The sequence below is a fragment of the Emydura macquarii genome, unplaced genomic scaffold (genome assembly GCF_026122565.2).
Source record: "Emydura macquarii macquarii isolate MOO-44397 ecotype Brisbane River unplaced genomic scaffold, CSIRO-AGI_Emac_v2 contig_2199, whole genome shotgun sequence".
NCBI classification, from domain to species: domain Eukaryota; kingdom Metazoa; phylum Chordata; order Testudines; family Chelidae; genus Emydura; species Emydura macquarii.
In genome coordinates this window covers 201626-226662 of record NW_027132336.1, presented here as the reverse complement: position 1 = coordinate 226662, position 25037 = coordinate 201626, and the positions used below count along the sequence as shown (strand labels likewise).

Sequence of the window (25037 nt, the reverse complement as noted above, 5' to 3'; positions counted from 1 at the left end):
CTTTTTTAATTTTGAATAAACAGAAGAAGCATGGTCTAAACTATTTGCTTACTCTTTTGTTCTTTCCTTTTTCTTTCCTCTTTCTCAGACACTGGCGTAAAAGATAACATCTATAGGAAACCCCCTATCTACAGACAGCATGGTACAGTCTGCTTTTCTCTGCTGCAGTATTTTCTACGCATGCCCTTGTTAAGGAAATGCATATTTACTGCTGAATTAGTTGTGCTATCGTGGTCTCATTTAATTATGCCAGAATCTCTGTTATCTGAAAAGAATTAAGTAACAGAAAATTGATAACTCTCTGCATAACGTGAAGTCTGAAGACTCAGTAAGTGGCTGGAATAGTGATGTCTCGCTGTGCATTATTAATTTAAAGCCAATACTGATCTTAAAGCAATTTTCCTATTTTCAGAATTTCACAATAATATGTTAAATATAGTACATTGCTGTCCTACTTTCAGGCGATCCTGTGGACTAGCTAAATTTTAAGATAATTTTTGCTTCGACGTTACAGCAAAAAATAAACTTTTAAGTTAATTGATATGTGGTGCATATTGAATATCCATCTTTCATCTGCAAGATTTTTTTACTTTGTCATAATATCAGAACAATTCTTTAACTAGGACAAATTCAGGACAAATTCCTTTTTAACAAAGATGGCTTCTGATCTGCACCATGCAATTGGAAATGCCTGGGCAAACAAAGTTGCAGGATTGGCATCTAAGTCCCTAAACAACAGAACCATACAGAGAATGTTTTTGAGGCACAGAGTAATCTGACACAATACATGACTTTAAAAAAGAATTGTATGAAGCATGCATGCTTCCAATAAAACAGCAAAAGAGAAAATTTCATACTGGAACCAGATAACATCATGAAAAACTGCTAAAAATAGCAGCCAGTGTTTGATTCAAGATGTATAGAAGTTGTAAATGTTTTTAAGTGAAATCCAGCTATCAGCTTCTGAAAATTCAAGATGCACCTAACTGTCTCAGTATTTTACAGTTCACAAATAACCTGTCTCTTATCTAAGTACACCTAGTTAAGTACCACAAAAATGATTTTTTTAGGCTGGGAAGAATGCAGTTTGTATTCTTCTGCTATTCTTTTATTTTTGATGTTCCATAGACAGAGACTGCTTCCCCCATACTGTAAGCATAGCCTACATTCTTTGTTCCTAGACGCATACATTTACCATTAGCCATATTAAAATGCGTATTATTTGCTTGCACCCAGTTTATCAAGCGATCCAGATCTCTCTGAATCTGTGACCTGTTTTCTTCTTTATTTATCACTCTCCCAATCTTTGTGGTGTTTGCGAACTTTATCAGTGATGATTTTATTCTTTTCTTCCAGGTCATTTATAAAAATGGTAGTGTAGGGCCAAGAGCCATCTTGTGAGAACCAACTAGAAATAAGCCTGCCGGATGATGATTTCCCACTTACAGTTACACTTAAATACCTATCAGTTAGCCAGGTTTTAGTCCATTTAATGTGTGTCGTGTTCATTTTGTATCATTTTAGTTTTTTAATCAAAAGATTGTGTGGCACAAAGTCAAATGTCTTACAGAAGTCTAGGTGTATTGCATTAGCACTGTTACCTTTATCAGTCAAACTGAGATTGAGTACAATGAGTCAGCATGCACACATTCTCCATAATTGAAATGTTTGATGCTAGGTAATTGCACAAACAAGTTTAAATCATTGACATTTAAATAACCTCTTAGACTATTCTGGTTAAGCTTCCGAACAAAGCAAGCTCCAGTGGTGCTTTAATATGCTTTATCATTTGGACTTTGACAGATGTTTTCAGCTCACAATATCTTCATTGCAGATACCAAGGTCACTTCAGTGTCAATGAGATGAAATCCATTTATTTGAGCACTTGGCTTTAGGATAAATAGCAAACATTAAAGTCTCTCTAAAGCCTTTAATTTCTCCTCTTCTGCAGAGCTACAAATCATTTGTAATAAATAGTCAAACAAAGCAAGAAGCTACTGACAAGGCAAAAAAGCCTGAATTATTAGAGTGAGTTTTGGGAAAATCACAAGTAAAACACAAAGCCAAATCCTCAGCTGGTGTAAATCAGCATAGCTTCAGTAGAACATTGATTTACACAGCTGAGGATCTGGCCCTAACATCCGTTCCATGAACATGTCATCCTTAATTATTTTATAGCTGCCTCTGGTTTGCCAAGATGACTCTGAAGAAGGGAGTTTTTCTTCATGGCCTTATGTTTTCTTTGTCAGCCTTCATGCTGACATATACAAGCAAGGGTCATATTCACCCCTTTGTCAGTTTTATACTAGTATAACTATACTGACTTCAATGAAGTTATTCCTGATGTACCTTGGAGTGAGAGGTCCTATCTGTTGATATCAGTCAGACATCTCTGTGGTACCCTGAGGAGATGTGTTTTAATCTTTGTTTTATATATAAACAAGGTTCTGAAAGGGAGTGTAGAAAATGGAGACTGGCTGGGTTTCTAAAGGAGTCCACCTACTAATTTATTCTAAATCAAAACAAAAACTGAGAGTGATGGAGTATCCATTTCTATGTAGAGACTAATGGAAACAACCTTTTGTTCTAGAAGAACTCCCAGCAGAAGTTGTATAAATCTTTTTGCTAAAAAACGAACACATTAGCAACTGATGATTCAGCTTCTTAAGCTAAAGGGGCATTGAACTAGGACTTTCAAGAGTTGGAGCCAGAGAACATTCTTTTGTTGAAGAAACCAAGTTTGAACAAACAGGCACGAAAATGTTCTCTAACACAAAAAGCGCAAGAAACTCTTCCAAAACATTTGACTTTGAAAAGTCTCAATTACAGCAGTACCCAGCAGATCTGCTGTGGCTAAGAGCCTCTGTGTTTCTATTATAAACTCTTAGATTCAGAATGAAAATGTGGTGGAAAAATGTCACATGCCTGATTTCAGGCTGTGAATTTGGATGGGAAAGCAAGGGAGGATGGCATTGCTTTTTTCTTTTTAGCATCATATTTTCAAAACATTTGATTCGCTGTTAAACCTTTAAAAAGAGTTTGACCTTCACCAGTTCAAAAAGAGAGCTCAAATGGTTGAACTTGACTTAAAAGGGCCTGATTTTCAGAGGGGCTGAGTATCCTAATTTCCACAGAAGCCAAGGTTCAGCCCCTCTACAAATCCGTTCACTTTGATGTAGGTGCTTTAATATAGATTTAGGTGCCTAAGATTCAAGAAGTGTGTCATGGGCAGACCCTGGCATTCGTGCATTGCCCTATTGACTTGGATTGAACTCCCAGCACATGCAGGCAGGGGTCTGCCCACTGGAGTTCCAAGCAGCATCAGATCCTACGTTTGAATATTTTGAGCTCTGTATTCAAGGTTCAGGTTAAAATGTGTGGACAATTTGCTGTTAAAATATACTGTAAGATTAAGTTCCTTCTGTTTTCTGTTAGCATTTCACATAGCATTAATCTTGACAAAAAGTTCATTAAACACCTCCAGGAAACGGGTGCAGTAATTGAATGCTAAACAGTATTATACTGTTCAGCCGCTAGTGCTCTGTGCAATGTACCTCATGTAAGCTAACCTCACTGAGACCTTGCCGTACATTAAAAGATCTCATAGTGAAGTGCATCTGGTGTGTATCTCTCTAAGAAGGAAGCTCTGTGGCCAGTCCATACCTGGTACAGAAGCCTGACCAGCTAGTAGCAGCCCTGCAACCTATTGTGTACAAGGTGTACGCGACAAGAACTGTCTTCAAAGTTCTTTTCCACTTGCCTTCTGCTGTGTGCAAGGGACAATATAATGTTCACCATTTCCAACTTTTGGGGATAGGAGTTTTACTCCTCTACATACAAATACAACATAGGTCTAAATTTTGTCTATATAAGGGGGAATAGGGGATGCAGAGAGGTAGCACCTAAGTGCTAATACCAGGTGCAGGCAGAAGCCATATACACTACCTGCAGACATGCTGGGTGAGCAGCCAGAGACTAGGGAGGGACAAGTTGTTGCCACGTAGCTGTGACCATTATGACACCTTTAAAAAGGCACATCCATCAATTTTTTAAAACTCTTGAGTCTCACAAGCCTATAATTTGGTAAGTTGTTATATGCAGTTTGGCATGTGTATGTCTACAAAATCTGCTGGTTATGAAATCCGTTTTGGGGTGCAGATCAGTATCATTTACAGCTACATCAGTACCCATCTGGAAATAAAGGACGTGACATAACCAGAAAAGCAGGGGGAGAGGAGAACATGGGGACCTTTTAATGAGAAGATTTTTTTTTCCTCATCCGACTTGGTAACTCAGTACAAAGTACTGCATTATGGCAAGTTAGTGTCAGCAAAATATTTTCAACAGACAATTCTTCAGCAAATAGATACATTCAGAAAACACACTCTGCACTTTGGTTGTCTTTTTCTGCAGTGGTGTTGGTAATCACAACCGTTATATAGACCCTGCTCTTTCTAATGCCATGGTCTTGATCATTAAGGGCTGGATTGAGAGTTTCCTCTCTGCCCTGTGTCGGGGTAACACATAGCTCAGGAGGAGTCTGGGGAAGGAATTCTGACTCAGAATGTGACTCTGCTTCTGATGGTGAAGTGATTTTCTACCGTCCTTTGTAGAGGGACAGCTTCCTCTCCCTCCTCCTCCCTCCCCCCCCCCCCCCACCTTACTGCAGTGGTTTAGCTTTGCTGGCTGACATTTTGACGGGGCGGATCTGTTTTCTATACCCTCCTTGCCTACCTGCGGTGGGGAGAGGAATGAGGACCAGGTGAGTAAAATCTGCTATACCCGAACTACCATTAACATGGCAACACAGGATAAAGGAGTGGCTTGCTCCCCTGAGCACCTGTGTTAGGCTGAGTCACAGCCTGTCTCTAAGGCTCTGTCTATACTACATCCTATGTTGGCATAATTATGTCACTCAGGGGATGAATAAATCACCCCCCTGCCCTGAGCAACATAAGTTTCACCGATGTGAGTGCCGATGTGGACGGTGCTATGTCTACGGGAGAGCCTTTCCCACCGATACAGCTATCGCCATTCACAGGGACTGGAGTAGTTAAGTCACCGGGAGAGTTCTTCCCCGTCAGCTTAGAGCAGCTACATTACAGAGCTTACAGCAGCGCAAATGCAGTGCATTACTGCACTGTCTAGTGTAGTCTGCCCTAAGTTGTGTTTTTCCCTCCAGTCAAGCCCCAGGAAGTAGTATCTTCCCTAAAGAGGGTACATTAAAATGCCAGGAAGAGTAGGTTTTATGCATATACTGTGTATTTACAGCATTGTATCATTTAAATAATTTCATAATGACTTTAAATGAGTCGATGATATCATACCAGTACACTTTCAACTTCTCATACCTTTTTTTTGCATGGATTATTTTATGCTTTTTAGAAACCTGCAATATGATCACAGTCAAAATGGAGGAAAAAGACATGATGCTGTTTTAACTCTTACAATTAATTTTATATTCTAACAGTAAGAAGATCAGACGGGGAGGATGGAAGTTTTGATCAGGACAATAGGAAGGTAATGTCCAAAATGCAGGAGAAACATGTCGTGTGTTAGTGTTTCTCAAGGGTACTATTTTAAGATCTTTTTATTTTTTTAGATATTTTATTTTTATTGGTCATTATTCTAGTTATTTAATAGCAGCAAATGTGTGTTTGGTCATTCACAGAAGCTATGGAAAGGCATTGCGCCTCCCCCAAAAAGCTTACCATCTAAATTTTACAAGTGATGAAACAAATAAGGGTGGCAAAACGTAGGGAGAATTGATCTAATGCAATGAGTTCATGCATTTACTCAGTCTAGGCATGTTCATGGGTGATTCAGTGGAGGTTGTTGTTGGTTTTTTATTTTAAAATAAGGAAAAGCAATAAAGTAGCATTGGTTCACTTGTGGGCATTAGTAGTTTAATTTTTAAGAATGCACCTGTTCTGAAACGGGGACAGAGTAATAACAGGAAACTCATTCTCAGCCAACTGGCTGTGACGTGTCTGTAACTAGAACATCTAATAGACAGTCCCATGATGCAATGCACATGATCTGTTTTCCACTTTTGTTACAGAGTGAATGATTGGTACAAAATTACCTATAAATAAAAATTAATCAGAGAGAATTCCCATATGGGTGAATTTGCAGGAATAAATCCAAAGATTAAGGTTAAGTTCTGTTCTGTTCAGCTAAAGACCAGTTGGCTGATTCTGAAGGGGGACACCAGAACTAATTCTCCAGATTTGGATACTCAATCACTATCACACAGTCCTGGAACTGACAGAGGACATCTCGAGCAAATGCAAGAGAATGCAACCACCACGTATTCAAGTAAGTATTTACTTTACACACTTAGTCGTGGATGTGGGGTCGTGACTTGACTGAGACAGCCATGCCGTAGGATTCTCTGCACATTTTCATTCTTTGCCTTGGGACTCCACCCAAATGCTCCATATTTGTAAACTGGAACAGCCAGTGAATCATTGTTTTGAAGTGCTGCTCTCCAGCCCATTTGCACTCACCAGCTGTCAGTACTGAACGTGTTCTCCACATTCTCTTCATTTAACTTGACAGGAAGTGAGGGAATACAAAGACATAGTCATCAGGAATAAAGGAACCTAAATTTTGCTCTTAGTACATGCATCACAAAATAGATAGATAACCTTAGAGGAAAATACCTTTGAACAGCAACCCTAAGAGAGTGCCGCCTGTGACACCATGCTAGAGATATGGGTCAACCGGGGTAAACAGTTTGGGGAAGCAAATTTTCCAAAAGCTTTCATCCCAGAGCAAGGCACATCTGGCAGCAAAGGTAACGTGCCAATTCTGTGGTAATAGGATAGCTGGTTCTATCATCTTTATATTAAGGAAATTATGGCTCAGCTATACAAGAAAGGGGAAAAAACTAATGTAGCAGAATCTGTCTCTAGGGTGAACCAAGGTGAAAAAAACAAGTAGTTTTGGATCTGATGATCTTACTGAACCAAACCAAGAGGATTTCCCTTCTCAAATACCATCAGACATTTCCCACACAGGGAATGTTTCACAAATCCCTTGTGCATGTGAAATTGTCTCTGAATGCCACAAACTCCTCACATCCAAAAGCAATTGGCAGAAATGAGCATAGACTATACAAATGAATAGTGTAGACATATGCAACATGAGAAGGCCAACTGATGGTGTTGATGTGGTGCGTATCTGTACATGTTTTAAGATACTAGCCCTTATCTGAAAATCTTTTGAGGCAAAAACCTCTCCCATAAATATATATATAAAAATATGAGCAACATGCCAGTGTCACAGGTTTGTCCAGGGGATTATCATTCTGCTTCCACTTACCTATTTATCTTATATTTTCTAATGTCACACACACGGTACACAACCACAGAAGTCAGAGAAGGAAAAGACTCTATGAGTTATATGGCCACCTCCTACTGATGCAAGATTGTTCCTTAGGTACATTTTTAAAGGCTTTGCCGAATGTCATTTTCAGGGTTCCAAGTGAGGGTTTCCACCATGTGTCTTAGCAGGCCATTTAAGAACTAAATGGTTCTGGTTTTGAAGGTTATTTTTCCTGATATTCACCCTCTTTTATTCCATTCCTTATTTTTATCCAATTACTCCTAGTCTACCTCCCATGCTGTCCTAAATAATTCCTTTCCTTCTGTAGTGTTTATACCTTCAAGTATTTGTAGGCTATTGAGTGCCCCATTGATCATTGCTTAGCTATTCTTCTTCGCACATGTGGATGGGGAGTGAAGAGAACCTTAGCCTCACCCCCTAACCCAATGAGCTGGTCATTGCATTTTACTTGGCACAGCAAGGGAAATAATGTATGTCAGGTATAGGTCTGGCACAGATTACTGTCCCCACGGAACAAGAGGAGACCCAGGTGCCACATCGTGACTCTCTGAATCACAATCTGGTTCCAGGTCTGCTTCTGGGGCAGCAATACCCTGCCCCTTACAGAGGTCTTGTGGCAAAGCCACAATTGAACTTAGTATTAACTAGACACCATAGTAACTATTGCTCCACCCCAGTTCATTATTTTTTCTGTCTGGTATTAATATTGTAGGCTAGGTGTCAAAGTGTCTTAGACCTTGTAGTGCCCACTGAGCTCTCTTACTGGGAGAGATTTTATTCGTGGATACCATTCATGTAATCACCTTGTAAAGTTAAAGAAAAGGGTAGGGCATGAAGACGCTGAACTCATTCTCCCCTCCAAGAGTAACATGAACTCATGTAACATGTAACTCCAAGAGTAACATGAACTCATTCTCCCCTCCAACCCTCGGGTATCAGTGGTGGGGCTAGTTTTGTTCAACATTTTCATTAATGATCTGGAGGAAGGGGTAGATTGCACCCTCTGCAAGTTTGCAGATGACATTAAGCTAGGGGGAGTGGTAGATACCTTGGAAGGGAGGGATAGGATACAGAGTGACCTAGACATATTAGAGGATTGGGCCAAAAGAAATCTGATGAGGCTCAACAAGGACAAGTGCAGAGTCCTGCACTTAAGATGGAAGGATCCCAAGCACAGCTACAGACTGGGGACTGACTGGCTAGGCAGCAGTTCTGCAGGAAAGGATCTGGGGGTTTACAGTGGACAAGAAGCTGGATATGAGTCAGCAGTGTGCTCTTATTGCCAAGAAGGCTAACGGCATATTGGGTTGCATTAGTAGGAACATTGCCAGCAGATCAAGGGAAGTGATTCTTCCCCTCTATCTGGCACTGTGAGCCCTCATTTCTTTAGTACTGTGTCGAGTTTTGGGGCCCACACTACAGAAAGGATGTGGACAAACTGGAAAGAATCCAGCGGAGGGTAAGAAAAATGCATCATATATTATGCACAATGTGTACTTCCTGCTACATGGTAACCAGCACGTCACTGAAGAAAGGCAACAATTAAAACACTGAAGACTATAGAAACTTGACAGTAATATTGTCTTTTCACTAACTCTATGCACAGCTTTCTATCCATCTTATTGTCCATTCATCCAACCCATACTTCTTTAACTTGTTGATAAGAATACTGTGGGAGACCGTATCAAAAGCTTTGCTGAAGTCAAGGTATATGAAAAATGATTAAAGGGCTGGAGCACATGACTTATGAGGAGAGGCTGAGGGAACTAGGCTTGTTTAGTCTGCAGAAGAGAAGAATGAGGGTGGATTTGATAGCAGCCTTTAACTACCTGAAAGGGCATTCCAGGGAGGATGGAACTAGGCTGTTCTCAGTGGTGGCAGATGACAGAACTAGGAGCAACTGTCTCAAGTTGCAGTGGGGGAAATCTAGGGTGGATATTAGGAACAAGTTTTTCATTAGGAGGGTGGTGAAGCACTGGAATGGATTACCTAGGGAGGTGGTGGAATCACCATCCTTATAGGTTTTTAAGGTGCGGCTTGACAAACCCCTGGCTGAGATGATTTAGTTGGGGTTGGACCTACTTTGAGCAGGGGGTTGGAGTAGATGACCTCCTGAGGTCCCTTCCAATCCTAATCTTCTGTGATTCTGTGATTTTTGATTTGTGGATATATTATTGGACCAGGACTGAATTCTAATCCTGGCTCTGCTTTTGGCCTGCCGGGCGACCTTAGACAAGTTGCTTCTCAGTGCCTCAGTTTCTCCATCTGTAAAATGGGCCCTTTTGTAAAGCGCTTTGAGATCTATGGTTGAAAAATGCTGTATAAGAGTTAGGTGCTATTATTATTTATCATTGTTTTCTTGGGGTGTAATGCAGTTGTGACCTAGATTTTCCTCTAAAAAAAAGCTGTTTAATATTTTGGTTGTGAAATACAGTTTCACTTTTTAACTTGTCATCTGGAAGTATAGGCTGTTTCTCTTATTCTTTACCATAATCCTTAATTTTAAGAAGCAAGGGCCAGATTTACTAAAGTATTGAGTTGCCTAATGATGCAGATAGGCAAATCCCAGTAGATGCCTATTGGCATTTTTAGACACCTAAATGTTTGTAAATCTGGCCTCAATTCTTCTTCAGTTATCCCTCAATATGAGGATGATGTCTGCATAATGGGTTCATTGGTGGATTTTTTGGTGGCTAAAGAGCCCAATTCATGCTCTGTAGATTTTCCTACAGGAGTGACAGGTCTAATCTTGTAGGAGACATAGTTGTTGGCTAGAATGCTGTGTCCTTTCTTTCCTCCTTTGTCGCTTCTCTGTCTCATGAGCGCATCTGTTCTCCTCAGAATGGGCTTTAGCTTGGTGTATGGTATTGTGCCACTGTGTGCTGTTCTGCACCAAGTCCTCCCTGTTTGGTGGATCGATACCACCCTTTTTAAGGTGTACTTTCAGTATGTCTTTGAAGCACTTTCACTGCCCTCCGCAAGCCCTTCTTCCCTAATTTAACTGAGAGAAGAGGACTTCCTTCAGGAGGTGAGTATCAGCATACGTACACAGTGACCCGTCCAATGGAATTGATGTTTCATGACCTGCACTTGTATGCTGCTGAAGTTGGCTGCAGAGAGAATGCTAATGTTATTGCATCAGCCTTCCCAACTGATCCTGAGGATCCTCTGAAGGCGGCGCTACTGGAACCACTCCAGCTGCTTGAGATCATGACTATAGGTCACACAGGTCTCACACCCATAGAGGAGGATAGGGATGGCAACTGCCTTGTAGACCAAGATCTTGGTGGCTATTTACAGATCTTTGTTGTTGAAGACTTGTTTAAGTAGTCTTCCAAAGGATGTGCTGGCACAGCGGATCCTGTATTCGATTTCTGTGTTAATGATGGCTGCTTGGGAGAGGTGGATGCCAAGGTATGGGAAATGGTCCACATTTTCCAGGGATTCTCTGCTGATGGTGATTTGTGGAGTACAAACAGTAGTTTGTGAAGGTGAGGGCTGGTAGCATAACTTGGTTTTTCCAGTGTTAAGAGAGAGACCCAGGCATTCTTTACCATAATCCTTCATTTTAAGGACAAAGGGTCAAATTTACAAAAGTATTGAGGTGCCTAAAGATGCAGATAGGCACCTCTGAAAATCTCACTAGGGGCTATTTGCATTTGCCTTTGTACATCTGGCCTCAATTAGCCTATGTTGAAATGTAGTCTCATGTTTCAAATTAGCATGAATGGCATGAAAGGAGCCATATTAATTTAAAATATACCTAATGAGTGTATAGTATCTGCATTTAGTACTAACATTACATCATATAATGTTTGCAGTTGTCATAGGTATGTTGGCTAATTCAGGTTAGATTGTTGCGTTCAAAGAAGAGCAAATGGGAATAAGGTACAGAGTATATAATGCACCTGAGAACTTCCTAGAGAATGAAGTCCTGTGTGAAATGCTGTCCCAGTAGAAGTTTTCCCATTGACTTTAATGAGGCCAAGATTTCACCCCTGGAAGTTTTCCAAATGGCCACAAGATGTCGCCTGTACTTCACTTCTCTGATTTTCACACAAAATTCATCATGTTCATCATGAAATGAATGTTTGTCCTCATTAAAATTTGGAATATAAAACTCACAAACTTAAAGAAAGTTTCTGTTAGTTCTAAACTGTTTCCTTTACCCAAAACATTTCCCTTTGGTGCTATAATATTCCACCATTAGCCAGGAGCATGGTGAGAATTTCACAAACCAGAAGAGGCCACCATTAGAAGCTGGATGCTGCATGAGACAAACCTTTGATCCTTTGTGACACGGCAATTCCTATGTTCCTAAATCATTTGAATATAGGATTTTACACTTTTTCATTACTCCTACTTAAATCAGTCCCATTATATATGCAGTAAAGTCAAAATATTTGGGGATAATACTAAGCCATGTCAGCCATCTACTCACTGTCACTGCTCTGCAGGGCTGAGAGGGCAGAACAATTGGTCTCCCCAGGTGTGTTCTTCACTAGTCTGTTTGATGAACAATGGCAGGGACTGTAGTTTCATTGTTTGAGTGTTCAGTGCCGTATGCAATGTGGCCCTGATTCCTGATTGGGGCCTCTAGATGCTACTGCAATACAAATAATTAATAATAATAGATAGTATGCTTAGTTCTTTAAGTAGGAACATATAGCTTGCCATACTGGATGAGATAAATGATCCATATAATTCAATATCTTGTCACTAACAGTGGCCAGTACCACTTTCTTCAGAGGAAGGTGCAAGAATCCTCCATTATGGACAATTATAGAATAATTTCTTCCTCATCCCATGTATCAGTGGCTACTTTATACCCTATTTTTTTAAATGAACCCTATCTACTGTACCTCTGGGATTTTCACATGATTCATATAAATGCCTTTACCTTTCTGGCATCCAGCCAAGCTTTTGGCCACAATGAGATTTTGTGGCAATGAGTTCCACAGGTGGTCTATGCACCTTTTTCCTTTTATCATTTTTAAATATTTAACTTTTCAATTCCATCAACTGTCTCCTCTGTCTCATATTATGAGGGAGTGTAAATAGGAGTGCCCAGTTTATCTTCTCTTCCACCAGTTATTGTTTTCTCTACCTTTAATGCATCCCCTCTTATTCATCTCTTCTCTAATCAGACAGGACTAGATCCAATGCTGATGTAAACTGGCAAAGCACTAGTGAAGGGAGCTGTGCAGATTCATACCATCTAAAGATCTGGCTAATAGTTTAGACTGATTATTTAAGAAGGAGGTTTGAAAGTGGCAGTTCAAAGAGATCAGAGCAGCTCTCGTGATGTCAAGGAATCTGAACAATACCTGAAGATCATTTTACCCATAGCTGAAATGCAGCCACCTCAGGGAGAACACATAGCAACACGATACACCAGTTTAAGGCTGGAAATAGAAAATACCTTTTCCAGTTGAAACTACAGAGGAAATTTAGTGAGGCAAAAAGCTGTTCTTAAACTGGAATTTCACCAGGACTGTATTCTTTCAAACAATGCCAGGAACGCATGTGGATAGAACCTCTGAAATGATGGCACGTTTAATATCATTCTGGGTAGTAGCTCAGCACTGAATCAAAAAGGTCATCACTTACTGAGTCCTCGGTTCCACTCTCAACAGCACCAAATCATTCCTTAGAGGCACAGGCGCTGACTTTTGTTTCTGCTGGTGGGTGCGCCTCTCCACTCCCTCCCCCAAAGTGCCCCCCACCTGCCACTCACTCCTTTCTGCCCTATCTTGCCTTAAGGGTGAGTGACAGAAGGGAGAGGGGGTGGAGAGGAACAAGCTTGGGTGGGGCCTCAGGAAAAGGGGCGGGGTGTGGGTGGGGCCTTGGAGAACAGGCCGAATGGGAGCAGGGCCTCGGGGCGGACCATGGACGGACCCACTTTTCAGGAGGTTCAAGCACCAGTGCACTTCCAAAGGGAGGTGCGCCACATTAGCTTCCCCAAGCCTCTTATACATGCAATAGCTTGTAGGTGTTGAGCACCCCCTATATTTTTTCGGCAAGTGCTTGAGTCCTGGAGCACACATGGAGTTGGTGCCTGTGCTTAGAGTTCTTTCCCAGCACACGTGTTTCCCATCCCCTCTGTCAAGCATGTAATCTTCTGATATATAGGATGATCGTACCCTGACACAATATGAATTATGGACATGGATATATTTCTCTTTTAAAAAACCTCCTGCAAGACTGAGATGAGCCATACACAGCTGTACTGTATCCTGCAAATAGAATATCTCTCTGAGACCTGGCGATAGCTCTTGCAGTTTGTTTTCTTGTATTCTGTGCTTGTTTTTATAAATTTGATTGTAAAGGTTTTTACAAAAATCTCTCTATTTATATTGTGTATTTTACAGGATTCCCGTATGCCAAATCTGCTTCACTTCCTGGCTATGGAAAGAACGGATTGCACCAGGTAGGTATTTATATAGACTGTGTTACACCTGCTAATATTGTTCCATAAATATGCAGCTTAATAACCAGGTAGATAATCACAAAGTAATAACATAGAGTGCTTCAAAGGCTTTTTGACTTCCAGCTCTGCATAAGATATTCATGTGCTGAGGGGGTTCAGCCATGTCTGTCTTCAACAAGCAGTGAGCTGGATTGAGGCTTCTCTCTTTCTAACTGTGTGTGGCATGAGCATTAAGAGTCTTATTCTTCTCCCAAAACAAACGCAGATCCAAAGATGTAGTCGGCACATATTAACAGAGCTCAATAAATGTTAGGTTAATCATAGAGAGTGATGAGTGTCTATTTAAAACAAGCTAGCTTTCCTATGTTAGAGGAAAGGGAGAGCAACCGACAGATGGGTTGCATTTCCTGAATTGGGTAATCTGATTTTTTCCATTATTAATATATGTACATTTCCCAGATTTCCTTTTCTTTTCACAAAAAAAAAAAAAAAAAACGAAGGAAAGGAGGGAGGGCAGAAGCAGAGAGAGGAAAGCAGGCATCAACTTGCTATGTGAAGTCTCATAGCAAGAGCGTCTTTAAAAGTCACCAGAGATCTTTTCCATGCTAGTTATTGTAAGCTCTTTGAGGCAGTGACTGTCTTGTTCTGTGTTTGTACAGCACCTAGCACAATGGGGTCCTTGTCCATGACTGGGGCTCAGAGGCACTACCCTGACACAGTTGATGATGATTGATGATGATGATAGTCATTGCACTAGTGTCTCCAAAAGGAAGTTTGAAAGCAGAGAAAGTGTATGATCTAGGCTGTATTTTACCGAGGACAAGAGAATGAACTCCAATTAATCATGGGAGCAGTAAGAATGCAAGTGCCATAGCCTGGCTGAAATGTTGAATGTATTTGTATGCACTTTCTGAAATGTATCTCCTGTTACTATAAAATGACTAGCAGTCTTGGTGCTGATCCCACTGTCTGACAATCTGAATTCAACCCAAAAAAAGCCAGTGGAGTTACACCATGTGCAAGGCCACACCACATAGGTGGACCAGTATGCTCTTCAAGATGGCATCCCCATATGATACCAGACTAAACCACGTCTGATTTTGTCTCCGTACTGTACAGGGGACAAACCACGCAAAAAGAGGACTGTCTGGTTTAAAACAAGACAAATGGCCTGAATATAAGAACATTAAAATGGCCATATTGGGTGAGACCAATGTTCCATCAAGCGTAGACCCAATATCCTGCCTTCTGACAGTAGCCAATGGCAGATGCTTCAGGAGAATTGAACAAAATGGCAATTTTGAGTGATCCATCCCGTTGTCCACTCCCAGCTTTTGGCAGTCAGAGGTTTAGGGACACCCGTCCCTGTCCGTCTTGGCCACTAACAAATCTACCATCCATGAATTTATCTAATTCTTTTTTGAACCCAGTTGTACTTTTGACCTTCACAACATCCCCTGGCATTGAGTTCCACAGGTTGACTGTGCATTGTGTGAAGAAATACTTCCTTTTGTTTGGTTTAAACATGGTGCTTATTAATTTCATCGGATGACCCCTAGTTCTCATGTTGTGTTACTCACTTTCTCCGTACCATTCATGATTTTACTAGACTTCTATCAAGTCCCCCACCCCTTGAGTAGTCTGTTTCCTAAGATCAGCAGTCCCAATCTTTTTTATCTTTCCTCATATGGAAACTGTTCCATACCCCTAATCATTTTTGCAGCCCTTCTCTGTACTTTTTCCAATTTAAATATATCTTTTTTGAGATGGGGTGACCAGAACTGTATGCAGTATTCAAGGACATGATGATATTTTCTGTTTTATCTGTCCCATTCCTAATGGTTCCTAACATTCTGTTAGCTTTTTTGACTGCCACTGCACACAGAATGGATGTTTTCAGAGAACTATCCATGATGACCTCAAGATTTTTCTTGAGTGGTAACAGCTAGTTTAGATCCCATCATTGTGTATGCATAGTTAGGACTACTTTTTCCAAAAATTACTTTGCACTTATCAATATTGAATTTCATTTGCCATTTTGTTGCCCAGTCACCCAGTTTTCTGAGATCCCTTTGTAACTATTTGCAGTCAGTTTTGGACTTAACTATCTTGAGTAATTTTGTATCGTTTGCAAATTTTACCATCTCACTCTTCACCTCTTTTTTAAATCATTTATGAATATGTTGAACTGCACAGGTCTCAGTACAGATCTTTGGGACTCTGCTGTTTACCTCTGTCCATTCTGAAAACTGACCATTTATTCCTACCCTTTCTTTTCCTATCTTTTAACCAGTTACTGATCCATGAGAGGACCTTTCCTCTTATCCTAATATTGCTTACTTCGCATAAGAGCCTTTGGTAAAGGACCTTATCAAGGGCTTTCTGAAAGTCCAAGTACACTTTATCCAATGGATCACCCTTGTCCACATGCTTGTTGACTCCCTCAAAGAATCTAATGGGTTGGTGAGGCATGATTTCCCTTTACCAAAGCCGTGTTGACCCTTTCCCAAAATTTCATGTTTATCTATGTGTCTGATAATTCTGTTCTTTACTATAGTTTCAACCAGAATTGTAGCCCCTGCATGCTGAGTTGTGCATTGATTAATCCTACGTGCTCCAGCAGGCAGAGCCACCAAAATGTGGAGGGACAAAGACAGTTATGTAGCATTATGCAACAAGTATGTTTGCAGTACGACCTTTACTATTCAGAATTAAACAGTGCAATAGACATTTGGGTCCAGCAGGTGGAAGTATTTCTCCCATCAGCCCAATGCAAAAATTGAAACACACATGTAAACGTCATGAGTTGAAAAGGTCATGCATGGTCAAGTCCTTTAGGCCAAAACTGTGGTATTCTTTTCAGCATAGCTATTCTCTGTTTGGAATGTAGGCTCGTACCAACTTTTGTGGTTTGTTATTTTTAATCAGTTCAGTTCTGCCAATGCTGAATAATAAAATAAAACAAAAAAACCAGGGCCTTGCAGGATCTCTAAATGCGGCTGCACATGTGACTCATCCCCTAACAGACAAGAATGAACCTCAGGACTTAAACAAAAACACTGTTTTTTCAGTATCCTGTAATGTCAGTCAACTCAGCATAGCATTCATCAGTCAGAAGGAAGATAGATAATGCAGTGTTAGTGTACACAACTCCTATTGACTTTATTGGCAACTGCAGTTGAGAGCAAAATTTGGGCTGGAAATTTCCAAAGAGCCTAAGGGTTTAACACTCTCAACTTCCACTCAGTTTCAGTGGGATTTGGGTGGCTAACTCTATTAGTTTATTGTGAAACTATAGCCCTAGCCAATAGCAGCACCAAGTCTTCAAAAACCTGATTCAGCACACCTCTTGAGGGGCTATCTGTGGCTTTCTGCTACCTTCCCACCTCTTTGATTCTGGGGGATGATGGGAACTGGAGCTCAAGTTAGAGCAGCCTCAGTTAGCAGTGGAGTGAATAGGGGATATATGAGGGATAGAGAAACTGGCTTTAGGCGTCTATCTAATGGTTTGTTTTATATTGCCACTCACCACCATAGAATCTGAACATCTTCAATATAAAAAAAAATATCAGTAGTGAAGTCCCTTTTTAATTTCAAGGAGTCTTTAGCCCTTCTCAGGGCTGAAATTCTCTTTGGGTGATGGATTTTGGTTTCGGTATTTTTTCGTAGAGAGATAGAGCAAGAAAGGGAGTTGTCAGTGTGAGCATCATTCTTATGGTGAAAAGAGTTTTTCAAAGAGGAAGGTTTTGCAGCATTTTCTAAGGATAGTCAGACTCTGGATTTGTCTTATCTCTTCCGGAAGTTTGTTGAAAAAAATGCATCCATAGTTGAAAACAATTGATTTGATAATGCATATGTTTCTATTTGCACAACTACCTCTCTGCATTTGTACATTGAGGCATTTTGCAGCTGCTTCAGTTTCCTACTTGGAAAAATTAGACTGTGTTATAATGAACTACTGTATACTTCCTTAAAAGGATTTGTATTTTGATTGTGCAGGTAGGCTTTCTTATTTTTACCTAGTGCTATCCATACTGTTTTGTTTATTTTGATTTGTTGATACAATACTTGTTTCTTTCTCTTCCAGACTGCAAATATGAGCCAATATGAAACAGACCAAGTCGCCAGTTGGGGGATGAGAGGTACTTTGAGATATGATTTAAGCCACTCCTGTCTTTCATGGTTTTTGTTCCTTGGAGGGATTTGGTAACATGCTGTTACTACTGTTACCTTGTAAGATCTTCTTATGACACTGTTAATGATGGCGAGATGATAGCATAGCTCAGCAATTTGTCTATCGCAAAGAATCAGCCACTGTTCGTTCTTGTTTATCTTATTGAGAACAGTGGGCCATAATAGAGTCCTGCCATCATAAGTTGAGTCAGATTCAGTACTCCCAGCATTTAGCAATGACCTCCATTGTCCTCTTTTGTTAGCAGATGATATTCTCATTCCAACAACAGAGAGGAAATTCAGTCTAATCACCGATCAGAAAGTGCTTGATCATTGTGCTTAATCACATTGTGCTTAATAGCTATATTACAGTGGAACCTAAAACTTAGCAGGATCCCAACAAGTAGTATCTGTCTGCATTAACTTCCCTTATTATAAGTCAACCTGATCGTGATCATGATGAGGTAGACTTGGGGTGGGATTTTCAGAGTTCAAGTGGGAACTTCTGCTCTTAAATCACTTAAGCTCTTTTGAAAATCCTACCTGTAGGCTTTGCTCTAGGGCTTTATGTTGATCCTTAATTATTCTCATTGTCTGAGTAGATAAGGGAGCACAGCTTTAAAGAAAAGCTGCATCTCTGATTTTAAATATTTTAAGCAACAATGGTTCCACAAAAGCCTCCTCACTATCCCCGTTGCCCTTCCAAGCATCAAAGTGCTATGGGGATTGGTGGCTGTGTGGTGATACATCCAGCAACATTGACCTAACTAGACTAGTCCCATGCTAGTTCAGGCCCAGTAACCCTAGAAAGAATAGAAAAAAACTCTCGTTATTCTCACTGCAGTCATTGTTTCCACTTCAACTGGTCCAAACATAGGGTGTTGTCACTTTGGAACGTTCTGTTAACATGATGATTTTCATATGTTCCAAGATTGTAATGTGTCTAGTGATCTGTATGGATTAATGATTTTCAGTAAAGAGCAGTAAGCGAGAAGCTTTCAGACAAGAGTCTGAGTTAACTCACACACAAGCCACTTGAGAAGAAAGATTTCCAACTTCCCCTCTTTTGCTAAGGACACCCATTGTTTAACCCCATGGCACCAGGAAGCAGACTTCTCTGTCATCAGCCTTTGATGCAAATTATCAGCATCATTGTTTCAGCAATGGATAATGTTAGGGCCATCCAGACCACCAGGGTCAAAAGGTTACCAGACATGCAGTTATCCAGCAGCTAGTCAAGAAATTGAGAGGAATGTAGTAATGTGAAACATTCATCTCTGCTAACTGTGCGCTTGTGTGATCATAAAAGAACCCTATGTATTCTAAACCATGATACCATTTCCCATTTTTTTACAGAATACAAGGTAAGAAGTGCCATGCCATCAGTGGGAGAATGCTCAGATTCATCTCTTCCTAGCAAGGTTAAATGTGTTCCTTTCTCCTTATTGTGTCCATGTGAAATGTGTGTGTCAAATATGGATACACGTATGTACCATTTAAATTTGTAAGTTACACACATTGCCATACAGCAGAAGCACATTTCACTAGAGTTCATGCCTTTGCATCTTTTTGTAACAGATCTATCCTTATAAAGAGCTTATTGTAACAAACCGAATTCGGGTGAAACTGCCTAAGGATGTGGACAGGACTAGACTGGAGGTAGGAAATCATTTGCTTTTAGTTTTTAAAATCCTTATTTTGTTTGTTCATTAACTGACTTATAGTTACTTCTATTGTTGGTCATTGGTGTAAATGAACTTGAGAGAAGTCATGTTCTCAACAGGTGTAAATTGCCATAACTCTTTTGACCTCATTGGAGCTAAACCAGTTTACACCAGCTGAAGATCTGGTCTGTAGAGGTTTATCCATTAACCAATGTTGGTGTTTTGTAGCAATCATTTATTTGGGCAGCAGTGCTTATTAGTATACATTGTTCATTGAGAGCCCTATCCTGTGGGGTTTGAGCAAAATATACTGTTCTCTTAACATACGTTGAATTCAATGAGATTTGAAGGAATTCAATCACTTACAGCATTGTATCCTCAGAGATAACACTTATTTTCAAGTTATTGATCTCTTAAATAAATGAGTTAGTTAATATAATATTAATGAATATTATGAATGTAAGGATACCGATTCAAATGATACAGCCATTTCCCAGGGATGTTCAGTGCCTCTCATCATTTTTGAAGAAAGAGTCCATTATTTAGTACTTGGATTATTTGTACAAATTGGGTACAAATATTCTAATGAAATAGACAGAAGGGGACATGAATGAAGAAAGTTTACTAATTTTCAGGGCATTTATACACTGTGACAAAATTGAAGATCTTGAGAGTAAAAGAATTTACTCTAATAAATCAAAAATTTAGAATTCCAGGAGTGCTTCCAATAAATAAATGGCCTGATTCTGCTATCTCTATGTGTACATAACAACTTCTGAAGCCAGTGAAAGTTCTAAATGTGGAAATCTTGTAGAATGAACCCAAATCTTGATATTCTCAGTCCAATTAGATGTGTGTTAATCAACATGGAGTCTTCATTTCAGTTTGTAACTGTTACTGTTTTAAGGGGACTGTTTTATAGAATTGTGTACATACAGTCAACCTTATATGTTGCTTCCATGACAATATGCAGGACCATGTATCACTGGGTGTTGACTCATCTGATCCCTTTCCTGAATCTCATGGGGTTAAGCAGGGCTGTGTGCTTGCCTCTACATTATTTACTTTGTTGTTGGCCGGAGTACTAGAAGTCACTGCATATACTACTACCTACCACTACAGGTGTCATTTTAACAGGATTCGATGGCAGACTTCTAAACCTCTGCCGATTCAAGGCTAAAAGTAAATCCCACCAAAGTGAAGTGTAGGATCTACTGTATGCTGATGACTCAGCATCTGTTGCCCTTTCCAAGAATGACCTGCAACACTTGCTGAATTCCTTTGCCTATGTTGTATCCCTTTTGGCCTTTGTATTAATGTAAAGAAAACAGAAATCCTGTATCAACCATCTCGTGGTAGAAGCCCATTACTTCCACCACCACCACCAGAAACAAAATTGAACTGCTGCCAATTAAACAATATCAAATCCTTCTGCTACCTAGTAGCACAATTACCAATGACACCAACACTGATAAGGAATTTGAAGCACGCTTAAAGTCAGCTGCCTCAGCTTTCAATCATCTACAAAGACGACTTTGGACAAGACAGGAGGTCAAAGTGTCCACAAAATGCCAAATTTACAGAGCTGTTGTGCTCCCATGTCTTCTATACTTGTTAGAGACCTGTCCCCTTTTGTAGGTGCCATATCCAAAACTTAACTGCCGGCAACAATGCCAACTTCGCAGCTTAATGGGAATCAAATGGTCTGACAAAATAACCCACAATGAAATACAGTGGCTTGCAGCCATGCTAAGCATGGAAGCCATGCTAGTGCGGAGACAAATGACCTGGGTCATCCATGTCATATGTGTGGATAACAATTGACTACCTAAGAGAGTTCTGAACAGAGAATATAAAAAGGCATTAGGAAGGTGGCCCAAACTCCACTCCATGGATTGCATCAAATGGCACATACAGTCTGATGGACTGGACTTAATGACCTGGGAGGATACCGTCCATGACAGGCGAGCTTGCAGTTTTCTACGAAAGAAGCAGAACATGCCACAGAATATTGTTGCGCACCTTGGCCGACAGTAGGAGGCAAAATAGACACCAACATGCCCAGGAATGTCTCCTGAACTTTACATTCCTGGGTGGTGAGGGTGGCAGCCAACAGCCAAACATCATCCTTCACAAAGGTGTGGGAAGAAGACTTTTTGACCATGATACCTTTACAACCTACGACTCACAAAAGGTTCTAGGGGATCTTGAATATCCATATTGAGCATCCAGGCCCTTGGCTTTTAAGGTCCTATATTAAAGGACCCCATAGAGGAAAGTGTGTGTTACTAAATTACCTACCATGAACAGATCAAAAGTCTGAGTTTATCTTGCTAGAATTTGAACCTGTGTTTTCAGGTAGTCTAGGGATCTAACCCCGCTAGAAATAGAAATATCTCCTTCAAAGTCAATTAAGTCACACTGGTCTCAATGTAATCAGAACCAGGACATGAGTGAACCCTAAACCATTAAACCTTCCCTTTGGCTCTGTGATCCATAATATCAACAAACCAGTCTTACCATTAATGAATGTGTTGAACAGTTAATTCCTAAGGGTCAGTTCCTGAAGTCCACTGTCAGGCGAAATTCACTGGGTCAATGGAAGTTTTGTCTGTGTGAGAACTGAATAACAAATTCGAGATTTGACCTAAATTATTAACTAATTAATGTTGATTAATTTTAGGATTAAGAGGTCATTCAATAATTCTGAAATAAAAATTCAGTGATTACCAGTCTTGGTCCTTGAATAATGTTTTATACGTAAATGTCACATTTACACATGCAAAGTCAAAAGTACAATATTTGCCAATAAAAGGGGAGAAAAACAATTAATCTTTAAGCAGAAAAGAAAGGAAAACAGTGACTTAATTGCAAGTTCCTGTGTGGAAACTAAAAAAGGGTAACATTTTTTAAAAATCTGTACAGCATAGGCCTATGGTATTTATTGGAATTGATGTTTGTTTGTTAAACACTTCAATGTGCTTCTTGTTTGATTAGCCAGCAGGCGATACTGATCTAATTGTAAAGAAGGGAATGTCTTAGATGTGTGCTGTTTTAAGCCCAGGGTACAGCAAAGCACCAGAAGCATAATAAAAAGCAAGAAGAGTCCAAGAACAGGAAAAACATACATCTGGACACATCCTATACATTAAAGCATTCTTTTTTCTTTTTCTTTCCTTTTTTCTTTTCTTTTTTTTTTTTTTTACGTTAAAGAATAGAGTCTTTGTTTAAACTGATCAGGCTGGTCTGAATACCAGGCTGTGCTCTAAATTGCTGTTTTAGACAATGTATAGTTTGCTTTGGATGGATAGTGAATGTTCTGGCTGCCATTATCAATAACTCATACATTGTCCTCAGCTGGGGCTGCTGTTTGTTTAACATTAGAGTTGCTCAGTCTGCTTCATGCCAGGTGCAGGCCTGTGCCGAAAGTCTTGAGAAGCCCAACCACTTCAAAGATCTCATAGTGATTTCCAAAAGAACAATAAACAAGATCTGCTTTAAACCTGCGGTAGGAAAGCGATAAGGGGACCAGACAACTGATCCCAAAGATTGTTGCGTTGTGTTAAAACGTGCATCTGTGAAAATGAGCTCTTTGGCTAGCATCTTGGATTTATTAGGGATTCGTTTTTTAAACAGTTAAATTAGCAACATTTTAATAGGATGATAGCGACTGGCAAAACAGAGGTGACAGATCTGTCTGCACATTCAAACCGTATGCAAAGCCGAGTGACAGGAGCAGACTGGCTTCTTTCTCTCCCCCCCCCCCCCCCCCCAGCATTAGAAAAGTGCTGAGATTAAACAGCTTTGCACAGAAAGTGAGTCCCTCATTATTTCCTCTCATGGCAAAGGAGGAACCCTGTAACACAGTTACAAACAAGGGACAATGTGGTGGGTAAGCACAGTAGGTTTCAGGGTTTGAGGGGAACCAGAACCCAGGGAGTCCCCGACCCACCACTTCACAGGAGCAGAGCAGGATTCCAGCCAAACACCACAGGAGCAGTAAGAGAGGGCCTGGCTAACGTGTTTGGCAACCCACAGCCTCATAAAGGTGGTGGCTAGAACCCCAGAAGCAGGAAATACTGGGGAGTACAGGCTAGGGTGCAACATTAGTATTTGCTGCAGTGTATTGCCCTCAATGGCTCTGAAAACCCTCGTCTGTTACTACTCCCCTCCCCCATAGTTAACCTCTCTGTTGTAAGGGTTGGTGTGAGTGATAGTCGTGATAAGGGTGTAGATAATCCATCTATTCAGCAGTCTATCTCAAACTTCATCTTTTAAGACAACCTTCATTTTCTAGCACCCTGGCTTTTCTGCATCAAATTCACTGGGCCAGATTTTTATCTCACTTACACTTCTGTAAATCAGAAATAACTCCCATGATGTCAGTGGATTTGCACGAGAGCAAAACTGGCATAGGTGAGAGGAGACTCAGGCCCATTGTGTTTTCTGTTAAAGATTGGAGAGGAAAATGACCTCTCCTTGTCCAGTGTGATTAAGATCTGTGTACTCACTACTTCTGGTCCCTTTGCCCATCCCCAACACTGCTGTTGCTGGAGAGTCTGAACAAGCAGCGTTTGTTTAGCAGTTCTGACTTAAATTGACTTTTAATTAATTCTTTTTAGGGAAAATGAATTTACTATAAGTTTTCATTTGTCTCTGGTAAATGCCACAGAAATCATGAATTGTTGTTCATCTCTCCTAAATTGTGGGGGGTTAATCTGTTGTATTGGACATTTCCCTAATGATGAATAGAATCTAGTAACAGAAGTTAGTCCTTTAGGGTCCAATTAAGAGAAGTTGCAATGAAGGTCATGTTAAGAAGGATTGTTGCTTTGGGGTGGGGTTTTCAGAAGGGTTCAGGGTATGCCTTATATGCTCCCATTGTGAGTGATTTTGAGAATCCTGCCTTTATTGTTTAGGAAATCTGTTTTAAGATTTAGAAATTATATATATTTAAATGTGTGTTTTTCAAGGTACAGTTTTCGCCAGAGATTAGATAGGTGCAACTCGGAATAAATGCAAATAAATGCATTAAAATAACATAAATTCTTTCTTCTAAGCCACATACATATGAAAGCCATAATGCAGGCCATTATTTTTGTTTGGTGTAAACCAGCACTGAGACTGATGTAGCTCAGTTTCTGACGCTTGCAGAAAAGATGTTATTAATGCCAACACTGAACTAATACACTCAACCTTTAGAATTGCTTAAAACAAATGGCCTGCTGATGCACAGATGTATCACAGGCTCTCCGAGTCCTTGAATTCAAATGAATGGGTCAGAGCCCCAACTGTTGTTAACTGACTTCAATGAGGTATGTGAATTGACAACAGCTGAAGATCTGGTCGAATAATTTTTTGAGATACTTCTCACCCACTTGTCTTTTCATTCTAATTTAAGATAAATGGAGCAATGTTCT

At 40.2% G+C, this 25037-nt stretch overlaps 1 protein-coding gene across 2 annotated transcripts in view; it reads left to right on the top strand.

Moving 5' to 3' along the window:
* ABLIM2 (actin binding LIM protein family member 2) overlaps positions 1–25037 on the top strand; it is a 208588-nt gene that overhangs the window by 165416 nt on the left and 18135 nt on the right. For both annotated transcript variants that reach the window (XM_067558866.1, XM_067558867.1), the window contains 7 exons: positions 89–142; positions 5471–5520; positions 6177–6318; positions 13722–13780; positions 17868–17922; positions 19310–19374; positions 19532–19612. In XM_067558866.1, the coding sequence (XP_067414967.1) occupies positions 89–142; positions 5471–5520; positions 6177–6318; positions 13722–13780; positions 17868–17922; positions 19310–19374; positions 19532–19612 (506 nt within the window). The remainder of the gene's footprint in view (positions 1–88; positions 143–5470; positions 5521–6176; positions 6319–13721; positions 13781–17867; positions 17923–19309; positions 19375–19531; positions 19613–25037) is intronic.